The sequence below is a fragment of the Thunnus thynnus genome, chromosome 5, assembly GCF_963924715.1.
Source record: "Thunnus thynnus chromosome 5, fThuThy2.1, whole genome shotgun sequence".
In the NCBI taxonomy this organism is placed as follows: domain Eukaryota; kingdom Metazoa; phylum Chordata; class Actinopteri; order Scombriformes; family Scombridae; genus Thunnus; species Thunnus thynnus.
In genome coordinates this window covers 7,426,487-7,442,150 of record NC_089521.1, presented here as the reverse complement: position 1 = coordinate 7,442,150, position 15,664 = coordinate 7,426,487, and the positions used below count along the sequence as shown (strand labels likewise).

The 15,664-nt window shown below is 38.9% G+C and overlaps 2 protein-coding genes and 2 non-coding genes across 7 annotated transcripts in view; 2 read left to right on the top strand and 2 right to left on the bottom strand.

Moving 5' to 3' along the window:
* The window catches only part of ldhd (lactate dehydrogenase D), a 32,473-nt gene extending 26,112 nt beyond the window's left edge, over positions 1–6,361 (bottom strand). The window contains exon 1 of one of the 3 annotated variants that reach the window (XM_067588935.1): positions 6,064–6,361. In XM_067588935.1, the coding sequence (XP_067445036.1) occupies positions 6,064–6,156 (93 nt within the window). In that variant the 5' untranslated portion in view covers positions 6,157–6,361. Of the gene's footprint in view, positions 1–813; positions 2,125–6,063 lie in introns of those variants that run through there. The other 2 variants (XM_067588938.1, XM_067588936.1) reach the window with 2 other exon arrangements.
* trnal-cag (transfer RNA leucine (anticodon CAG)) lies at positions 1,281–1,363 on the bottom strand. Its single transcript has one exon. It is a non-coding gene; the product is annotated as a tRNA-Leu (tRNA).
* A 919-nt stretch (positions 6,362–7,280) lies between the features above and the next one.
* Positions 7,281–15,395, top strand: fam169b (family with sequence similarity 169 member B). 2 transcript variants are annotated; one of them, XM_067588945.1, is made up of 10 exons: positions 7,281–7,449; positions 8,080–8,196; positions 8,832–8,976; positions 9,292–9,358; positions 9,435–9,520; positions 11,349–11,511; positions 12,933–13,115; positions 13,679–13,804; positions 13,938–14,008; positions 14,733–15,395. In XM_067588945.1, exons 3-10 carry the CDS (start codon positions 8,854–8,856, stop codon positions 15,060–15,062), a joined length of 1,149 nt encoding a protein of 382 aa, XP_067445046.1. In that variant the 5' UTR covers positions 7,281–7,449; positions 8,080–8,196; positions 8,832–8,853; the 3' UTR covers positions 15,063–15,395. The 2 variants fall into 2 exon arrangements, with proteins under 2 accessions (XP_067445046.1, XP_067445045.1); XM_067588944.1 differs by having other exon boundaries at positions 7,283–7,449; positions 9,256–9,358.
* Positions 10,001–10,072, top strand: trnap-cgg (transfer RNA proline (anticodon CGG)). Its single transcript has one exon. It is a non-coding gene; the product is annotated as a tRNA-Pro (tRNA).
* Positions 15,396–15,664: the final 269 nt, after the last annotated feature.

The following is a 15,664-nucleotide window of genomic DNA, read 5'->3' as shown; positions in this document are numbered from 1 at the left end:
ACAGGCGTTTTTATAAGAGGTGTTGATATATAGGGGCTCAATGGGGAGCAGGGATTAGGAAGTTTCTATTTCGGCCTGTCTGCATTTTCTCCCTCTATTTGTCTGGGTTTCCCCTTACAGATTCCACATTCCCTACAATGTTAACATAAACGTGTGACACCATGAAGCATGCATGATATGTACTAAGCTGTGCACAACATGGCATAGTATGAGAAACCCTCAGAGACATGTGTGGTATGCAAATAAACAATACTGTGGTTTTACAAAAAAACAGTAAAGTAAACCTGTAAACTCTGATTCTGGTTTTAACTTTAAAACACTAAAACAGCGACTATATAACGTTAAATGTAAACACGACGAATTTACAAGATTTAAATGAGGCAGGTTCATTCATAGTTTATTAACGTGTAATTCTTGCATTGTGCGTAAAATAGTATCGGAGCGTATCTAACGTTAACAAGCTACTGGTATGCTTCGCCATATTTAAATGGACGTTAACGTTACGTCACACAGTAATGCTTTCGACTTAACGTTAAGTTGTCAGTTTCCAGACACCGTTAAAACAACGACACATCCAGCTAACGTGTGAATAAACCTTCTTTAACCGTCTGTTTAAGGTTACGTTAGCATAAGGTTATATTTAATTCTTCCGAAAGTGACGGTGACATTAACCTGTTCGACACAATAAACTCAAGAACTAGGACTAACTTTATAGCGGTAACGTAAACAGAGAAACCTTGGACAGAACCAAGGCAAAATACAACTACTTGTTCGTTCACTGTTTAATTTTTCATTCAACTAAAGATAACTTACCGGTTAGCAATTTCCACACAGCGTAGCACTAGTTAATGTCAGCCGTCCATCCACCGTTCAAACTGGCGCTGAAAGGTGAAGTGACGTCGAAATCTCACAAAATGGCTAAACGGCGCATACTAGCGGACAAAAATATATTACATCCGTAGTGGTTTAGCACTACCATAGAGAATGAATGGGAAACGGTTTAGGGCGGTTTAGCTAAACAATTCTCGGCCCCCGCGCGGGAGGCCCGGGTTCGATTCCCGGCCAATGCAAAAATAGCTTTTACTTTCTTATGCAACAGCAGACACTTTTTAAATATGGAGTCATCACAGAGTTGGGAATGACACACTAGCACGTGCTCTGCTGAGCTTATATTCTGTAGAACAGGACACATAATAATTCACCAACTAATAACAAATTACTGGCATATAAGTGCATGCGTAGTTACAATTAGAGGGTCCAGCGTCAATTTAAAACATCATTGTCAGAAGTGGGATTCGAACCCATGCCTCCAGGGGAGACTGCGACCTGAACGCAGCGCCTTAGACCGCTCGGCCATCCTGACTTATTTCAGAGCAGTGCATTTTCTGAGCCAGTACTCCAATTTTGCCCAAAACAAGAAGTTGAGGGCAAAGTTACACTTACTGAAAACAAATCAAGTAGTCTGTCCAAAAACAACCATGACACTGTCGACCAGATGCACGTGGTATACTGCACTTGCAGGCGATATACTGGGAGGCAGTGATTCTGACTTGCTGGCCTGTCTGTGCACACTAGCTCAGCCTTTACTCAAACTGTGACGTATAAGGACTTAAATTGGCCAGATACCAACAAATTATCGACTTGTCAAGAATTGGTGGCTCAGTGGTACACAACAGATTATGTCACAGGCTGCACCTCTTCTTTAAGCTTTGAAGTATATAGACTAGAAACTGTCCAACTACCATATGTGTCTTCATCCTTGCATATTTCTCCTCGTCATTGAGCATTGGTGGTTCAGTGGTAGAATTCTCGGCTCCCGCGCAGGGGCCAGTCGCGTATAGGTGGAACACAGTGACAGCCAATGAAATTGCAGCATTTTTCTCACTGTCCAAGGTGCTGAACTGCTTTCTCATGCAGCAGGTTTAACGTGAAAATTTCAGACTGGACGCGGGTTCGAATCCTGGTCATGGCAATGCTTGTCATACATTATAAAAGATAAATAGCTATTTTGAATCAATAAAAATGAATGCTACTTTATTGTGCACTTTTTCTTCAGTTTATCATTAGATTGTAGTGGCAGAAAGCTAAGTGGCAATGTTTATGGCTTTTTTAAGTAATCTAGTAATTTAAAAGAAAAACAAACATATAATTCCTCATGCAAATGAAGTCAAAGCTAGCACATAAAGACAAAAATAGTAAAGTAAGACAAAACTTGGCCTAGTGTGGCCTAGTGGCCCAGTAATATCAAGTACCTGACTTACATGTGGCTATTAAACAATATTACAGAGTTTTCTTACTCAGTGTAACATGTTTAAATTATCATTCATTTATCAATGAGACATGTAGACATTGATGAATTAAATATTGTTTATTAGACACTCTTGACAACTATAACAGTCATAATATTGATCAAACACATAGAACCAGTGGTGTTGGGTCATAAACACACAGACACAATTCAAATAAAAAATGAAATATATTATAGAGCTGCAACTAAAAATTATTTTGATCATCGATTTCTGTGTTGATTATTTTCTTGATGTTGATCACTATTTCCCAAAGCCCAAGATGATGTCTTCATATGTCTTGTTTTGTCCCAAACTAACTGTCCACACATACTATAGAACTAAAGAAACCAGAAAATATTCACATTTGAGTAGCTGAAATCAGAGAATTTAGATTTTTTTTTTTAAATGACAAAACGATTAATCGATTATCAAAATAATTGGCTATTAATTTAATAGTTGGCAACTAATTGATGAATATTCTAATCATTGCAACTCTACTTGAAATGGTTTGTTGAACTTATTGCCTTGTTTTGATGTGTTTAGACACACTGCTGCCCTGATTTTGACTCTATTTTCTCACCCTCATTCTCCTCTCTCTCCAAGACAGTCCTCCTGACTGTGTTTATGTTCCAGCTGCTGAGGACTGTTGGACTGAGGGTGTTCTCCAGAAAATATTCACATTGGAGAAGCTGGACTAAGAAAATTTGGTCTTTTTTTTCTTAAATAAGAAAGACTCCAAATGATTAATCAATCATCAAAATAGTTTAATATAAACTATTAATAGATTAATTTAATAGTCTACACCTAATCGATTAATCGAATAACTGTTGCAGCACTAATATATTAGAATATTAAACAGTTGCAGGTTCTGCTAGTCCTTTGACAGAGCAAAACTAACTTCTGAGGCACACAAATAATTGAAATGAGTGAGCCACCAGAGGGTCCAGCAAAGGTAACCAGATTAATTCTATATACAGAAAAATTGCAGAACTCGTGTTTTGAAAATAGAACACTTTCTCAATTTGACACATAAAAATAGCAGTCTCATAAAATACTAAATAGAAAAATGAGCATTTTAAAATAAGGATAAAATGAGCAAAAGATATTTACACACATGACAAAACACTCTCCCTCTCCCTGTCTCATTTTCCCTTTTCAACTTCCCATCTCTGTCTTTCCATCTCATAAAAGTGAGACTCTTGGAACTCTTTCCAGGTCATCTCCTGCCCATGCCCTGATCTTTGCATAGTGAAAAGACTTTTGCTGGACAGTAAATGTATTTCCCCACCACTCCAGGGAAGCCTGCATGAATATGAGGACTGTTTGGGCCCTGCTTCAGTTCCATTTTACAGAATTGACACTTTCGACCTGTGTGCTACGATTCTGCCCTTTTTCTTTTCTGTTGTCCTCTCTCCTCCACATTCTTCTTTGTGGCATCCAGTTCCCGCTGAAAGAATCTGCAAAGTCTTTGAAGGGCATTTTAGGGTTTGTCAAACCTTCAGCACCATAAGTTTTAAAAACCTTATTGGAGCAGTAAAAGTATCAGACAGGACCTTGTTGGAAGAAGAAGTGGATGGAGGAACCATCGTTCTCATATCTGGACTTTGGCTGGCCCAGGAAAGACACGTTTTTGTCTGTGGCCTCTTTTATCTTGGTTGTTGTTGTGGCTGTTGCTGCTGCTGCCTCTTCATGATGTTTTTAACGATCTTCTCGATGGAGTTTTAGGTTAGAGGTGTGGCCAGGGTCTGAGCAGGTGGAGGTGGGTTTACTATTGCCACAGGCATAGTAACAACTGGGACACTAGTAGTTTCACTCCCCACTGTCAGAGAGTGCCAGAGTTGCTGCCTGTCTTGGAGTTTTTCTGGGCTTGTGTTTAAAGAGGAGCTGGTGTTCATCAACTTGGCCAGGTGCTTTACATATTGTGCAATGTGTAATTTGGTTGTTGGGTGGAGCATGCTGTTTGGGTCTCTACAGGAGCTGTTAACAAGGGTAGCATAGTCCTGGTCCACATGCTTGAGCATGTTCTTCTGCCCACAGTGTTTGTTGAGCAAGTCGTCGATGGCCTTCTTCATGGGAGCTGCATTGGCCAGGCAATTCCCGGCCAATGTAAAAATAGATTTTACTTTCTTATGCAACAGCAGACACTTTTTAAATATAGAGTGATCACTGAGTTGGGAATGACACACTAGCACGTGCTCTGCTGAGCTTATATTCTGTAGAACAGGACACATAATAATTCACCAACTAATAACAAATTACTGGCATATAAGTACATGCGTAGTTACAATTAGAGGGTCCAGCGTCAATTTAAAACACCATTGTCAGAAGTGGGATTCGAACCCACGCCTCCAGGGGAGACTGCAACCTGAACGCGTACCTGAGCTAGTACTCCAATTTTGCCCAAAACAAGAAGTTGAGGGCAAAATTTTGCCTACTGAAAACAAGTCAAGTAGTCTGTCCAAAGACAACCATGATACTGTTGACCAGTTGCAGGTGGTATACACACATTCTTTGTGGTGGGGATTGTGAAGACTCCTAACACTGGTGTTATAAAATAAATGTGTCACTTTAAAATATATATATTTCTTATCATCTTCACATTTTTTGGCCGTAGTAATAATGTTATTGGTTATCGTAGTGGTATCACTCACAACAAACATCAACCCTGAGATTCCATATTGGTGTATCTATAGTCTTCATGCCATTAATTGCAGAAATGGGAATGCCTGTGTGTTTAAGGACAGTGTCCTCTCGAAGTTATTCATTGTTGTGCTCAGTAGTGCATTGTTTATTAGCTCCTCACTTTCACTGTTTGAACTGTTGAAATTAGACGTGGACTAATTGCAAACACATGTGAGCACTGTTTGCTTGCTTGAAATTATACGTGTGAACAGGTTTGTAGCCTGAAAGTCAAGACTGAGGATTCACCATTTTTAGACACATCTGGCGTTAGGTGGTTGGTGGTAGAATTCTCGCTTTCCACGCGGGAAGCACCGGTTCGATTCCCGGCCAATGCGATGTTGTTGTTGTTTTTTTTTTACCCATCCAAGCTAAACAGACATTCATTCCTGTCAGCTAAGTAATGAATAGAAGGAAAGCATCAGTGTAACTAACAATTATTTGACCCCTAACAGCAACCAAGAATAAGAGAAGATGTCATCATAAACAGTTCAGTAGATAGCACAACTTACATTGGCATTAAGTTCATACTTTGCCAGAGCAAAATGTTCCTCATATAGGCTATAGAAGCTACACAAATCAAGCAAAGTACCACACACATACATAAATGTAAAAGCATGCCGCGAATTCTACCACTGCCAGCCACACAAAGTGTGTCGAAAGAAGTTGGCTAGCTATCACACAATATAAAACAAGGTTGCTTAATGTTAACATTATCCCAAAACTCTTCAAATAGGGCAACTATTAAACGCACTAACATTACCATAGTTAACGTCAACCTTTCGGCTAGTTTATAGCTCAGTTCAATTAGTAATATTTTCTAGTTCATAGTCTGTAATGCTAGAAAAGGTTGGTACTACAACAAGTACAGGTACTAGCTAGTAGGTATATCCAAAATGCTATTAGGTTGCGTACTATTAGTTATTTTGCAGGATTGTTAAAATGTTAACAACTCCATAAGATATACGCAGAAATAGTAAGCACAGTGTCCTCAGTCTCTACACCAAACACACTAAACCTTCGACCTGCTGCCGCAGCACGTGACCTCCTAATACGATACACTGAAATAAAACTCTTTATTTTAAAAAGCACTTACTCTGGCGCTGATTCCCGATTTTATGTTGTGACATTGCAGGAAGCAATGCCTAAGAGACTGCAGCTGTCGGCTCGGTTTCAAACTAAGCAACATAATTTACTATTGTCTTATGTTTTGCAAAGATAAATTGTAAAACATTAGGCAACACACGACTTCCTTTCAATTCTTTTCAGAATACAATACAGCATATACAACCAAGTTCATGAAAAACTGTTTTATTGTAAAATGTAACAATAACCTCACCAAATTTAAATGATAAAAGTTACATTTATACTCAGGATAAAAGCTGTGTTGGTCAACTTTCAGTTTTATCTGTCATTGCTGTTGTTTAGTACAGACATTAAACATAAGTAAAGAAGTACATAAAATGATTGTCTTTCTTTTTGGTGCTTATTATGCAAAAAAGGCTGGAGACCACACGCCTGTGCCATGATGAAAGGGGGTAGAACCAGCATAGTATGATTTTTTCATAATGACTATAGAACACAAGTGAGCAAATAGCAGAAAATATAAGCTTATTTACTGTATATTCCCTGATTTTGAAACTCGATAAGTAGTTTGTAAACCTCTGTGTTGTTATACTGTATATGCTGACCTCAGCTTGCCACATAATTAATCACACCAACAGTTCCATTACATGAAGAATATTTCTAAAGTTTGAATTTGCTTGTTATGGTGCGAGAAACTGGTGCACATTTTTTCCTGCATTTTAGAGTACTGCCATATTCAATTGTCAAAAAGACTTCAGGCTTTTCACGCAGACTATGTGGCACCTATGCGGCTTGTCTACAATTCAGTTCAGACTGAGACATGAAAACTATTACACCAGTTCACTGAGCCAACCAGGTGTCTTAGTGTCATTTGGCCCTTTTGGCTATGCTTTCGTGTGTTCACTCGTGTGTTTATATAGGGAGTAACCAAACATTTATTATGATGCACAACTCACATCGGGAACAATTTAGGACCACAGCCCCTTGTAAGATGATATTTATGTGATCCACCACAAACATTCTAATTTATTGATGCCAGTCATTATATTGCATTGTCCTACAAAATGCAGTTAAGGTGAGTTTAAAAGTCCGTGTAGGAATTGATGTGACAGTAACTTTATCATACCATAAGGTTCGGATGTCTGTTATTTTGATGTCCATCTTCTGGTTTTCCGGTCTTGTTGTGGCTCGTGCTTGCAGAATTGACGGAGATTGCAGCGGGACAGACGTAATGTGTCTCTCCTGTCAGATGGTGGCGATGCAGGTCAAAGAAAAAAGAAGCCAAGGTGGTTTAAAGTGGCATTTAGGGAAGTTACAGGTGTAGCCGAAAGCCAGCTCTGTCAACTTGTGTGAGACTCTACTATTCACGTTGTTACTGAACGTATTAAGTCTTAAAGTAAGTATCAATTGAAGCTGTTGAGGTTTAATGCGTACGTGTTGACTTGTTTGTGTTAGCAGTTCAATGTGCATAAGTTGGAGTAGCACATACTGTCAGTCTTGTATACAGCGTAACATCTTAATATATTAGCACTTCAAACCTTTTCTGAACCACCAAAAGTAACGTGAAACTAAAATATCTTGCTAATGTACTCAAGCGGCTTTAAAATTACTTTGAATTGAAACACTCTCCTCCACATGCAACCAAACACTGACGTACACCGAGAATGGACTTCGTTAACTGTGTGACCTGAAAGTTAATGTTTAATTTAAAAAGGTTCAGCTAATTACGGTAATTAATGTGCCGAATTTACCAGAAGGAGCTGACAGCTTGCCAAAGATGATAAGTCACCTGCTTCTTAGTTTCCGGGTTTACAGAAGTAAGGCAAAGTTAAACTGCCAGAAATTTGAACGTAGTCTGGTGGAAAGACTGGACAAAGAGAAGCTGGACAAAATACAGTCAGAGGTGACTGTAGATTAGTGCACCCCAGTCACTACTGATATCATTACATCCATGAAGTTAAGAGACACTTTTGCTGTTTGTTGATGTTTTTAAACCATTGTAAATGTGTAACTATGCCTCAAACAGCTGTACTCCCTTTGAGAGGGCCATGTACCCTGTAGACCTCCCAGCTGTAATTTCAGTTCTGTCAACTTGTGTGAGACTCTACTATTCACGTTGTTACTGAACGTATTAAGTCTTAAAGTAGCCTAAGTATCAATGGAAGCTGTTGAGGTTTAATGCGTACGTGTTGACTTGTTTGTGTTAGCAGTTCAATGTGCATAAGTTGGAGTAGCACATACTGTCAGTCTTGTATACAGCGTAACATCTTAATATATTAGCACTTCAAACCTTTTCTGAACCACCAAAAGTAACGTGAAACTAAAATATCTTGCTAATGTACTCAAGCGGCTTTAAAATTACTTTGAATTGAAACACTCTCCTCCACGTGCAACCAAACACTGACGTACACCGAGAATGGACTTCGTTAACTGTGTGACCTGAAAGTTAATGTTTAATTTAAAAAGGTTCAGCTAATTACGGTAATTAATGTGCCGAATTTACCAGAAGGAGCTGACAGCTTGCCAAAGATGATAAGTCATCTGCTTCTTAGTTTCCGGGTTTACAGAAGTAAGGCAAAGTTAAACTGCCAGAAATTTGAACGTAGTCTGGTGGAAAGACTGGACAAAGAGAAGCTGGACAAAATACAGTCAGAGGTGACTGTTGATTAGTGCACCCCAGTCACTACTGATATCATTACATCCATGAAGTTAAGAGACACTTTTGCTGTTTGTTGATGTTTTTAAACCATTGTAAATGTGTAACTATGCCTCAAACAGCTGTACTCCCTTTGAGAGGGCCATGTACCCTGTAGACCTCCCAGCTGTGGATAACAATGACGTGAGATCGGCATCTGAACAGTACGTCTCTTCTTTGGAGTCCAGACATTGTGAGAATGAGTGGTTTCAGTCACAGACCTTGAAGGTACTATAATAAATTTGATGTCCCTAATTTTTATGTTTATGACTATGGTTTTTACTTTCTTGATTCATATAGGAGCAAATTTATCCACAATATTCAAATACTTTTGACATTGTTTTTAGGGGGGAGGTTAATATTTTGGCACTTCAGATGTCTCCTGTAAAATATTATCATTTTGTGAGGAAGTATTTATTAGAAAAAGTACAGTGTTTGTTGCTGCCTTGGTGTTCACATCAGAGAGTGCAGAGGTTCATGAAGTGGTTTTCCTGTCATCCCACTCAGGTGGCAATAACAGCAAATAACATAAGCCAGTTGCAGGTGTTTGAAGATGACCAACCTGGATGTACAGTGCTGGCACTTCACCCCCCTGATCATCCAACACAAGGTCTGGAACCACACACACACGCAAAGACACACTAAATGTACAGACTCCTTCTGACTCCTTCTCCTCTACCTTCCAGTGGTGGCTTTATACCTGCATGGGAAGTGGTGGTGTGTGGACGACGTCTTACGAACATCCAGCAAATCTAGAAGTGGCTTGGTGTCGGTAACTTGGCTTTCCTACTGTACATCTGTTTTTACATCAGCATCACTACAACACAGTGATAAACAAATTAAGGTTCCTCAGTGTGGAAAGAATTAGAATTTACTTAGTTCCAGGTGTTGAAAACTTACAGAGGAGATACAGAAAGAAAGGTCTCCAACTACTGATTTCTTTCATTGCTGATAAATCTGTCAGTTATCTTTCTCAGTTAATCATTTAGCCTATAAATGTCAGAAAATAGGGACAAGGAAAAATGTTACTTAAGACTCAATTCCAGGTACATTTCACCCAAGTTTGTCCATTTCCTTTGACAAGCTACATTGAGTCTGTGCCCTCATGAAAGGGGAAGTTTTTTTCTCTGTGATCTTTGGATTGGATTCTGCTCACATAAGACTGATGCCCAATTATGGAACATGTACAGTATCTTCATCACTAAATTGTAGAATTTCCTGGAGTGGCAAGCAAATAATTATTCTTTCGCTGGGCTCGTTGGTCTAGGGGTATGATTCTCGCTTCGGGTGTGAGAGGTCCCGGGTTCAAATCCCGGACGAGCCCTACAAGCAAATGTGTGACAAAGAGGGTAGCTTTTAAGCCTAGACTCAAATACTGTATGTCATGCTGATGCTGTCAATTTGTGAATCACTGTGCACATCTCAAGATTTTAGCAATGTATCCTAAAGTTTCTTCTTCATGGGTCATGTTGCATGGAGCTATGTAGAAAACACATGTATTGATCCTGATTTGTATAAAGATGAGTCAGAGTTCAGACATGAGGTGGAAGTGAGTTTATGGATGAATACTGATGTCAACAAGTCAAATACTTTGACATGACAGTTGGACTGACAGTGCAAGAAAGTGTATGTCTTTGGAGTGACAGTGTTGGATGGCTTTGCATACAAGTTTTAAGGCCCATTGTACAGAAGCCAAGAGTTGCCATGGTTGCAGTGATTTTTTTCTATCCCATCATCTTAAAATTACAAGTGAAATGTCTTGTTATCTTTGGATAACAAACTTGTTCTTTCATGATAACAAGTCAAATAGTCGAATAGTGTTATCCCACGATAACAAGGTATTTTTTATTTTCTTCTTCTTTATTTAAGGAGAAGACTGAAGCTGCAACTTTACAAAGGGATGTAAAGTATTTGAGTGACCCTACTTGATATTGTTAATTTCAGAATACTGTTTGAGAGGTTCAGATTAGCTGAATTAAATGTTACTTCTAATATATGCGCTTTGTTTTCTTGTGAAAATTAGATATTTGTTCTGTTGTCTCAAGAAAATAAATATTTGTTTTCCTGAGATAACAACATAATTAACTTATGATCTTGAGAAAAAGAGATTTTACAATATGACATCTATCTAACTGCAGTTTTTCTGACCAATATTGTGATCATGATTTGAATGTGATTATCTTTTATACATTGAACTACAAGCCTGTATTTGTGGTCTACACTGTATTAAACAAGATATGATTGTACCAAGCATTAATACAAATTGCTCTTTTTTTACTAAAATGTAATCAGATAAAATATGAAGTCCTCTCAGGGTCCTTTTTGAAAAACCATCATTCAGAGAAATTCAAAGTAAACTTGGCCAGTTTTCTACCAGTTTAGCTTACATTTCTGTAGATATTACATGTTGTTGTTGACATTACTTAATGAACTTGTATTCAGATATAATCATTACATTAAAGTGGAGTGGGGTGAAATTTAATGATAACAGCTTCATCATTACATAATTTTTACCAGAGCTGTGTGTGTGTTCACTTGTTTGTTTACTATTTGTTTTCATCCACGTTGGTGAGCTTCCTAATTCGGAGTATTTTCCCCAGGTGCAGACAATTATGGAGAGGGTGATTGTGTTCCTGCTCAGTCAGGTAGTAGAGCGGTCTTCACAGGAGGAAGTGTTGTTCTCCCCACATCCCCGCACAGAGAGCTGCAAACTGTTGTGGAGAGACGGCCAGGCAGTCGGCTTCTACACAGTCAAACACAAAGGTACGATGGAGGAGGAGAATGAGAGATTTCTTTTTTTACATGTAAATCTTGCCTAGTACAGTTTTAACATAAGTATTTGTTCCTCCAGAAGGACAAAATCTATTTACCACATGTTACTTCCACTTCACAGTAAAGTAAATTTATCTCAACCAACAAAAAGTCACAACCACACAGTAAAACAATGTCCATAAACCTGTCTTCAGATGATTTACATCCGTATACAGCATTTATATTTATCACCTATCTCTGCAGCTCTTTTATGACATCAACGACCTTATGTCCAACAGCAGACAACTGTTTCCAGCAAAAAGCTCAGATAACCCCCATTGCACACTACCTGCCCAGCACCGAACAATAGATAGACAGTGACAGAAAGTCGAACATTATGCTGCTGAAGAGCCAAATGTTTTTCTCAGGAGACCAAACCAGATTCAAAAGGAGATTGAATATTAGACTCACATCCAACAACCACATTCTAAAGTGGTCCCAGTCCCAAGTGGTGAGAAAAAGAGTATTGACACCTGTTACATTACAAGATATTCCATATGCATGGGTTAATGGGTGGCACTATAAGGAAAATGCAACACCATATACAATAGCAATCACTCTCCGGGTAAATAGAACATGTGGCCAGTACAGTAGCTGTTCTGTGTCATCCTAAAGTCTTGTTGGTAGCAGGTAAAAAATAATTGCAACTACATCCTGATTTCATGCTGCGCATAAGATGCAAGTATCTTTCCACACAGAAGCAGGACATTGTACAGTTGGTTAGCTTGCTGAGGAGTTGATCTGTTTATGTGCTGTCAAAAAATGCTCAAAATGACAGTTGTTTTGTTTGGTAGATGCATTTTGATGAACGATTGCAATTGGTGCTAACCATGGGAACAAATACATTGTGTTTGCTGTAGCTTCTTCACAATAAAAGCCACTTCATGTTTCGCCAATTGAACGCTTTAAATGTAAAGCAGTTGCAGTAGGATGCTGGGTTTCCATTACAGCTGTGATACAATGTAAAGAGAGTAAACAGTAGACACATAAAACTACACTAGGTTACACGCAACTTGAATCCAGTGCAGTGATGGCAGACTCCACCACTAACAATGAAAACTACTATATGGAGGTATTTTCTGTATATAAATACATTAAATGGTTATTGCAGAAAAATGCTGGACATTAATAGTATCAAAAACTGACTGTGATTTTATGAAAATCATACAGGTTATAACTTTAAATGTTATGTTTTCATGTAAAAAAAAATTGAGCAGTACTTATTTTTTTAAGGCTCAAATGTTGGCTCAATAATTGGCTGGTTTTGGCCTTAAAAATCCAGTATCGGTCAGACTGTGTACCACAGTAGACCAAATACTTACTGTGGTTTGCTACATTTTTTCAAACAGTAACTCTTCCACTCAATGTTTCAGGCAGTCTGTGTGACAGCTGGAGCGGTCGATGCTACATGCTGCCTGTTCTAGACACAGTGCTGGTGAGGAAGAGCTGGAGACGGAGAGGCTTCGGCCTTCAGATGCTGGATGATTTCTGCTCCTCTTTCTCCAGAGAGGAGGTGCTGGGAGTCAGCGCTCCTCTATCACCCAGCATGGTGGCAGGTCAGCTAAGTTCCTCCTTTACCTCCCTCCCAAAAAAACTTTTTGTCTACATTCTAGATTTCCCTTCCTTCATTCTTATCTAAGGGACATGTTTGTCAGATGATTTGTAATATTTGGCAGAAGATTGCATATTTCCAGTCAGTGGTTGTTGCAGTGTTGCATTGGCTGCGCTCATGCCACATGGGAATAACTAAGAAAAGTAATTACTAAGAAATGTTCATACGCACACGTGCTTGGTGATGGTGTATCTACGTTTCATAACAGATCAATCATTTAACTGTCAAGACACACTAAAACTGAAGTAGTTTTGCCCTTCTCTTAATTTAATTTTGGGGTTTTTCCTCAAATGAAACTACTAATGAAACTAATTCCCACACTTCCCCACAAACCCCACAGAGATCCCAAGTAGTATTTGAACATTATTTAAATTTTAGGAAGGAGGCATGTGATATGAATGCAACACAGGTGTGTGTGTTATGCTCAAACTCTTGTTTTTTGTAAAGTGATCTTTCTATCTAGCAACCCATCAACAGGTTATGTGATTGTGTCTCCTGTGTGTTCAGTGTGCAGTCAGTTCCTGCAGATACACGAGGAACATGGAGAGCGTCTGTATGAGGTGGAGGCTCCAGGGGGATGGGCTCAACGACGAAACATCTGGCTGAACATCCAGCTGGGCCGCTACTCCTCCAGTAGAGATTATATCATCTTTTACACTGAGCATGAAAACTCATTCTTGACCTTAGAAACAACATTTTAAATCTTAAAAAAATCTGAAATCAAGGTCCACTTACCACAGGCAACCAACAGCTGTTGTCTTTCCAGATACCAATGAGGAAAGCAAGCCAGCTGCAGGAAGAACCATGAGGAATGACGGAGATGACTCGTCTCAGAAGGTGAAAATCTAAATTTAAAAGACAAATCCCTGAAAAAAAACCCCAAAAAACAAAAACCAGTTACTGCTGATGTGCTCTGAATTTCTGCAGGCTTCAGCACCCCTTGATAGAATAAGCAAATATGAAAACATTGGTGGATGGATGGAAGTTCTCATGAGTTTTACTAAAAGGCATTCTGGGAAATGTAGGGCATAACTGATTGAGTAGATAAGGGTATTTGGTGTACAAATCCATCACAGACTAATACCTAATATACATTCACCAGCCACTTCATTAGGTAAACCTGTGCAAAGCTTTACGAAGCTTACACATTTTCAGTTTTTGTTGAAATTGTCAGAAAGGTGATAATTCTACTTTATGTTTATTATTGAGATCATAGTGGGTGGTGGTGATGTACTGGGGTGCATTGTATATATATATATATATATATACACATACATACATACATATATGATGAATTAAGAGAATTTACAGTGCATACAGTGAATTACAGACTATCCTCTGAACAGAGTAGTCTTTGTCAACATGAGTCGTTTTTAAGTATCATTATTCAAGGTCACAGGAGAACTCCCTGTTCAGAACACATCTATTATGCACGATCACATTCTGTGCTTCACTGAGTCGTAACAATAATTAAGATTTATTTCTCAGAACAGTACACCCAGAATACATGAGTGTAATCAGTCATATTGCACAAGAGTCTCAGAGTCTTCTGTTTTTTTAGTCGCAGACATGTCATTCCAAACCGGACCTGGCCTCACTGCATACCTGTAATGTGACCGTTCCACTGATAATAGACTCTGCTGAACAACCAGTTAAACCTTGTGATCCAAGCCAAGAAGTAACCTCCCGAAGCAGCAAGACCTCTGGAACAGGATGTAGCCCTGCAGCCCATGCTCACGATCTGGACCCTGGACCTCCCACCAGACCACTAAAGTCTCTAAACACAAAACAAGCTCTGAAATCCAAGCCCTCTGTATCTGCAAACCCTCACAGAGAGAAGCCAGAGGCACAGGGAACACTTGGAGGTTCCAAACGAGTCAGAAGGACATGAGTTAAACACGCATACGTACATACAGAGGTCTTGTGTGTGAAACCAGCCCTCAGAAGACAGTCTTATTACAGATTAAGTAGATGCTATACCAAAGTAAATTTTGTTGTCCTTTATACTGTATTTATGGACTTTTTAGACTGATATATGAATGAATAAATAAATAGTATAATACATTGCAAGTACTACCACAAAACATAAACTATTTTGGTATAATATGCAAGTATTTTGATATGGATGCTGTTTTACCCTTGTCAGGACATTAACGTGGTGTAACTGTTTTGTTTTAATATTAAGGCCCTGCACACCCATACTGCAGTAAACCAACTTGAGTGACTTCATTCTGGCTGATAAGAGGTCTTCTCAGGACTGTGGAAATGTACAGGCTGCACTTTATTGACCTCTCCCTGACTTTCCTGTTAATTTGGCAAGCGGGACAAATTGCACCTTTCATGATTCTTATTAGCACATGGAGTTTGGTGACCTCACATAATGCCGAGCATAGTTCAAATGACTCATCAGGGTAACTGAAAACGCCTGTGACGTTGCACAGGGCTTTTAAAACTTCTTCACTGTACAGACAAATATCATATATGAAGCCATAG

Bases quoted from the DNA above. Each gene is read 5' to 3' on its own strand.
- fam169b (XM_067588944.1), top strand. From the start codon at position 8,854: ATGTACCCTGTAGACCTCCCAGCTGTGGATAACAATGACGTGAGATCG. The intron at 13,116-13,678 runs GTCAGCTAAGTT...CTGTGTGTTCAG, and splicing joins ATCACCCAGCATGGTGGCAG to TGTGCAGTCAGTTCCTGCAG. The intron at 14,009-14,732 runs GTGAAAATCTAA...CTGTTTTTTTAG, and splicing joins GAGATGACTCGTCTCAGAAG to TCGCAGACATGTCATTCCAA.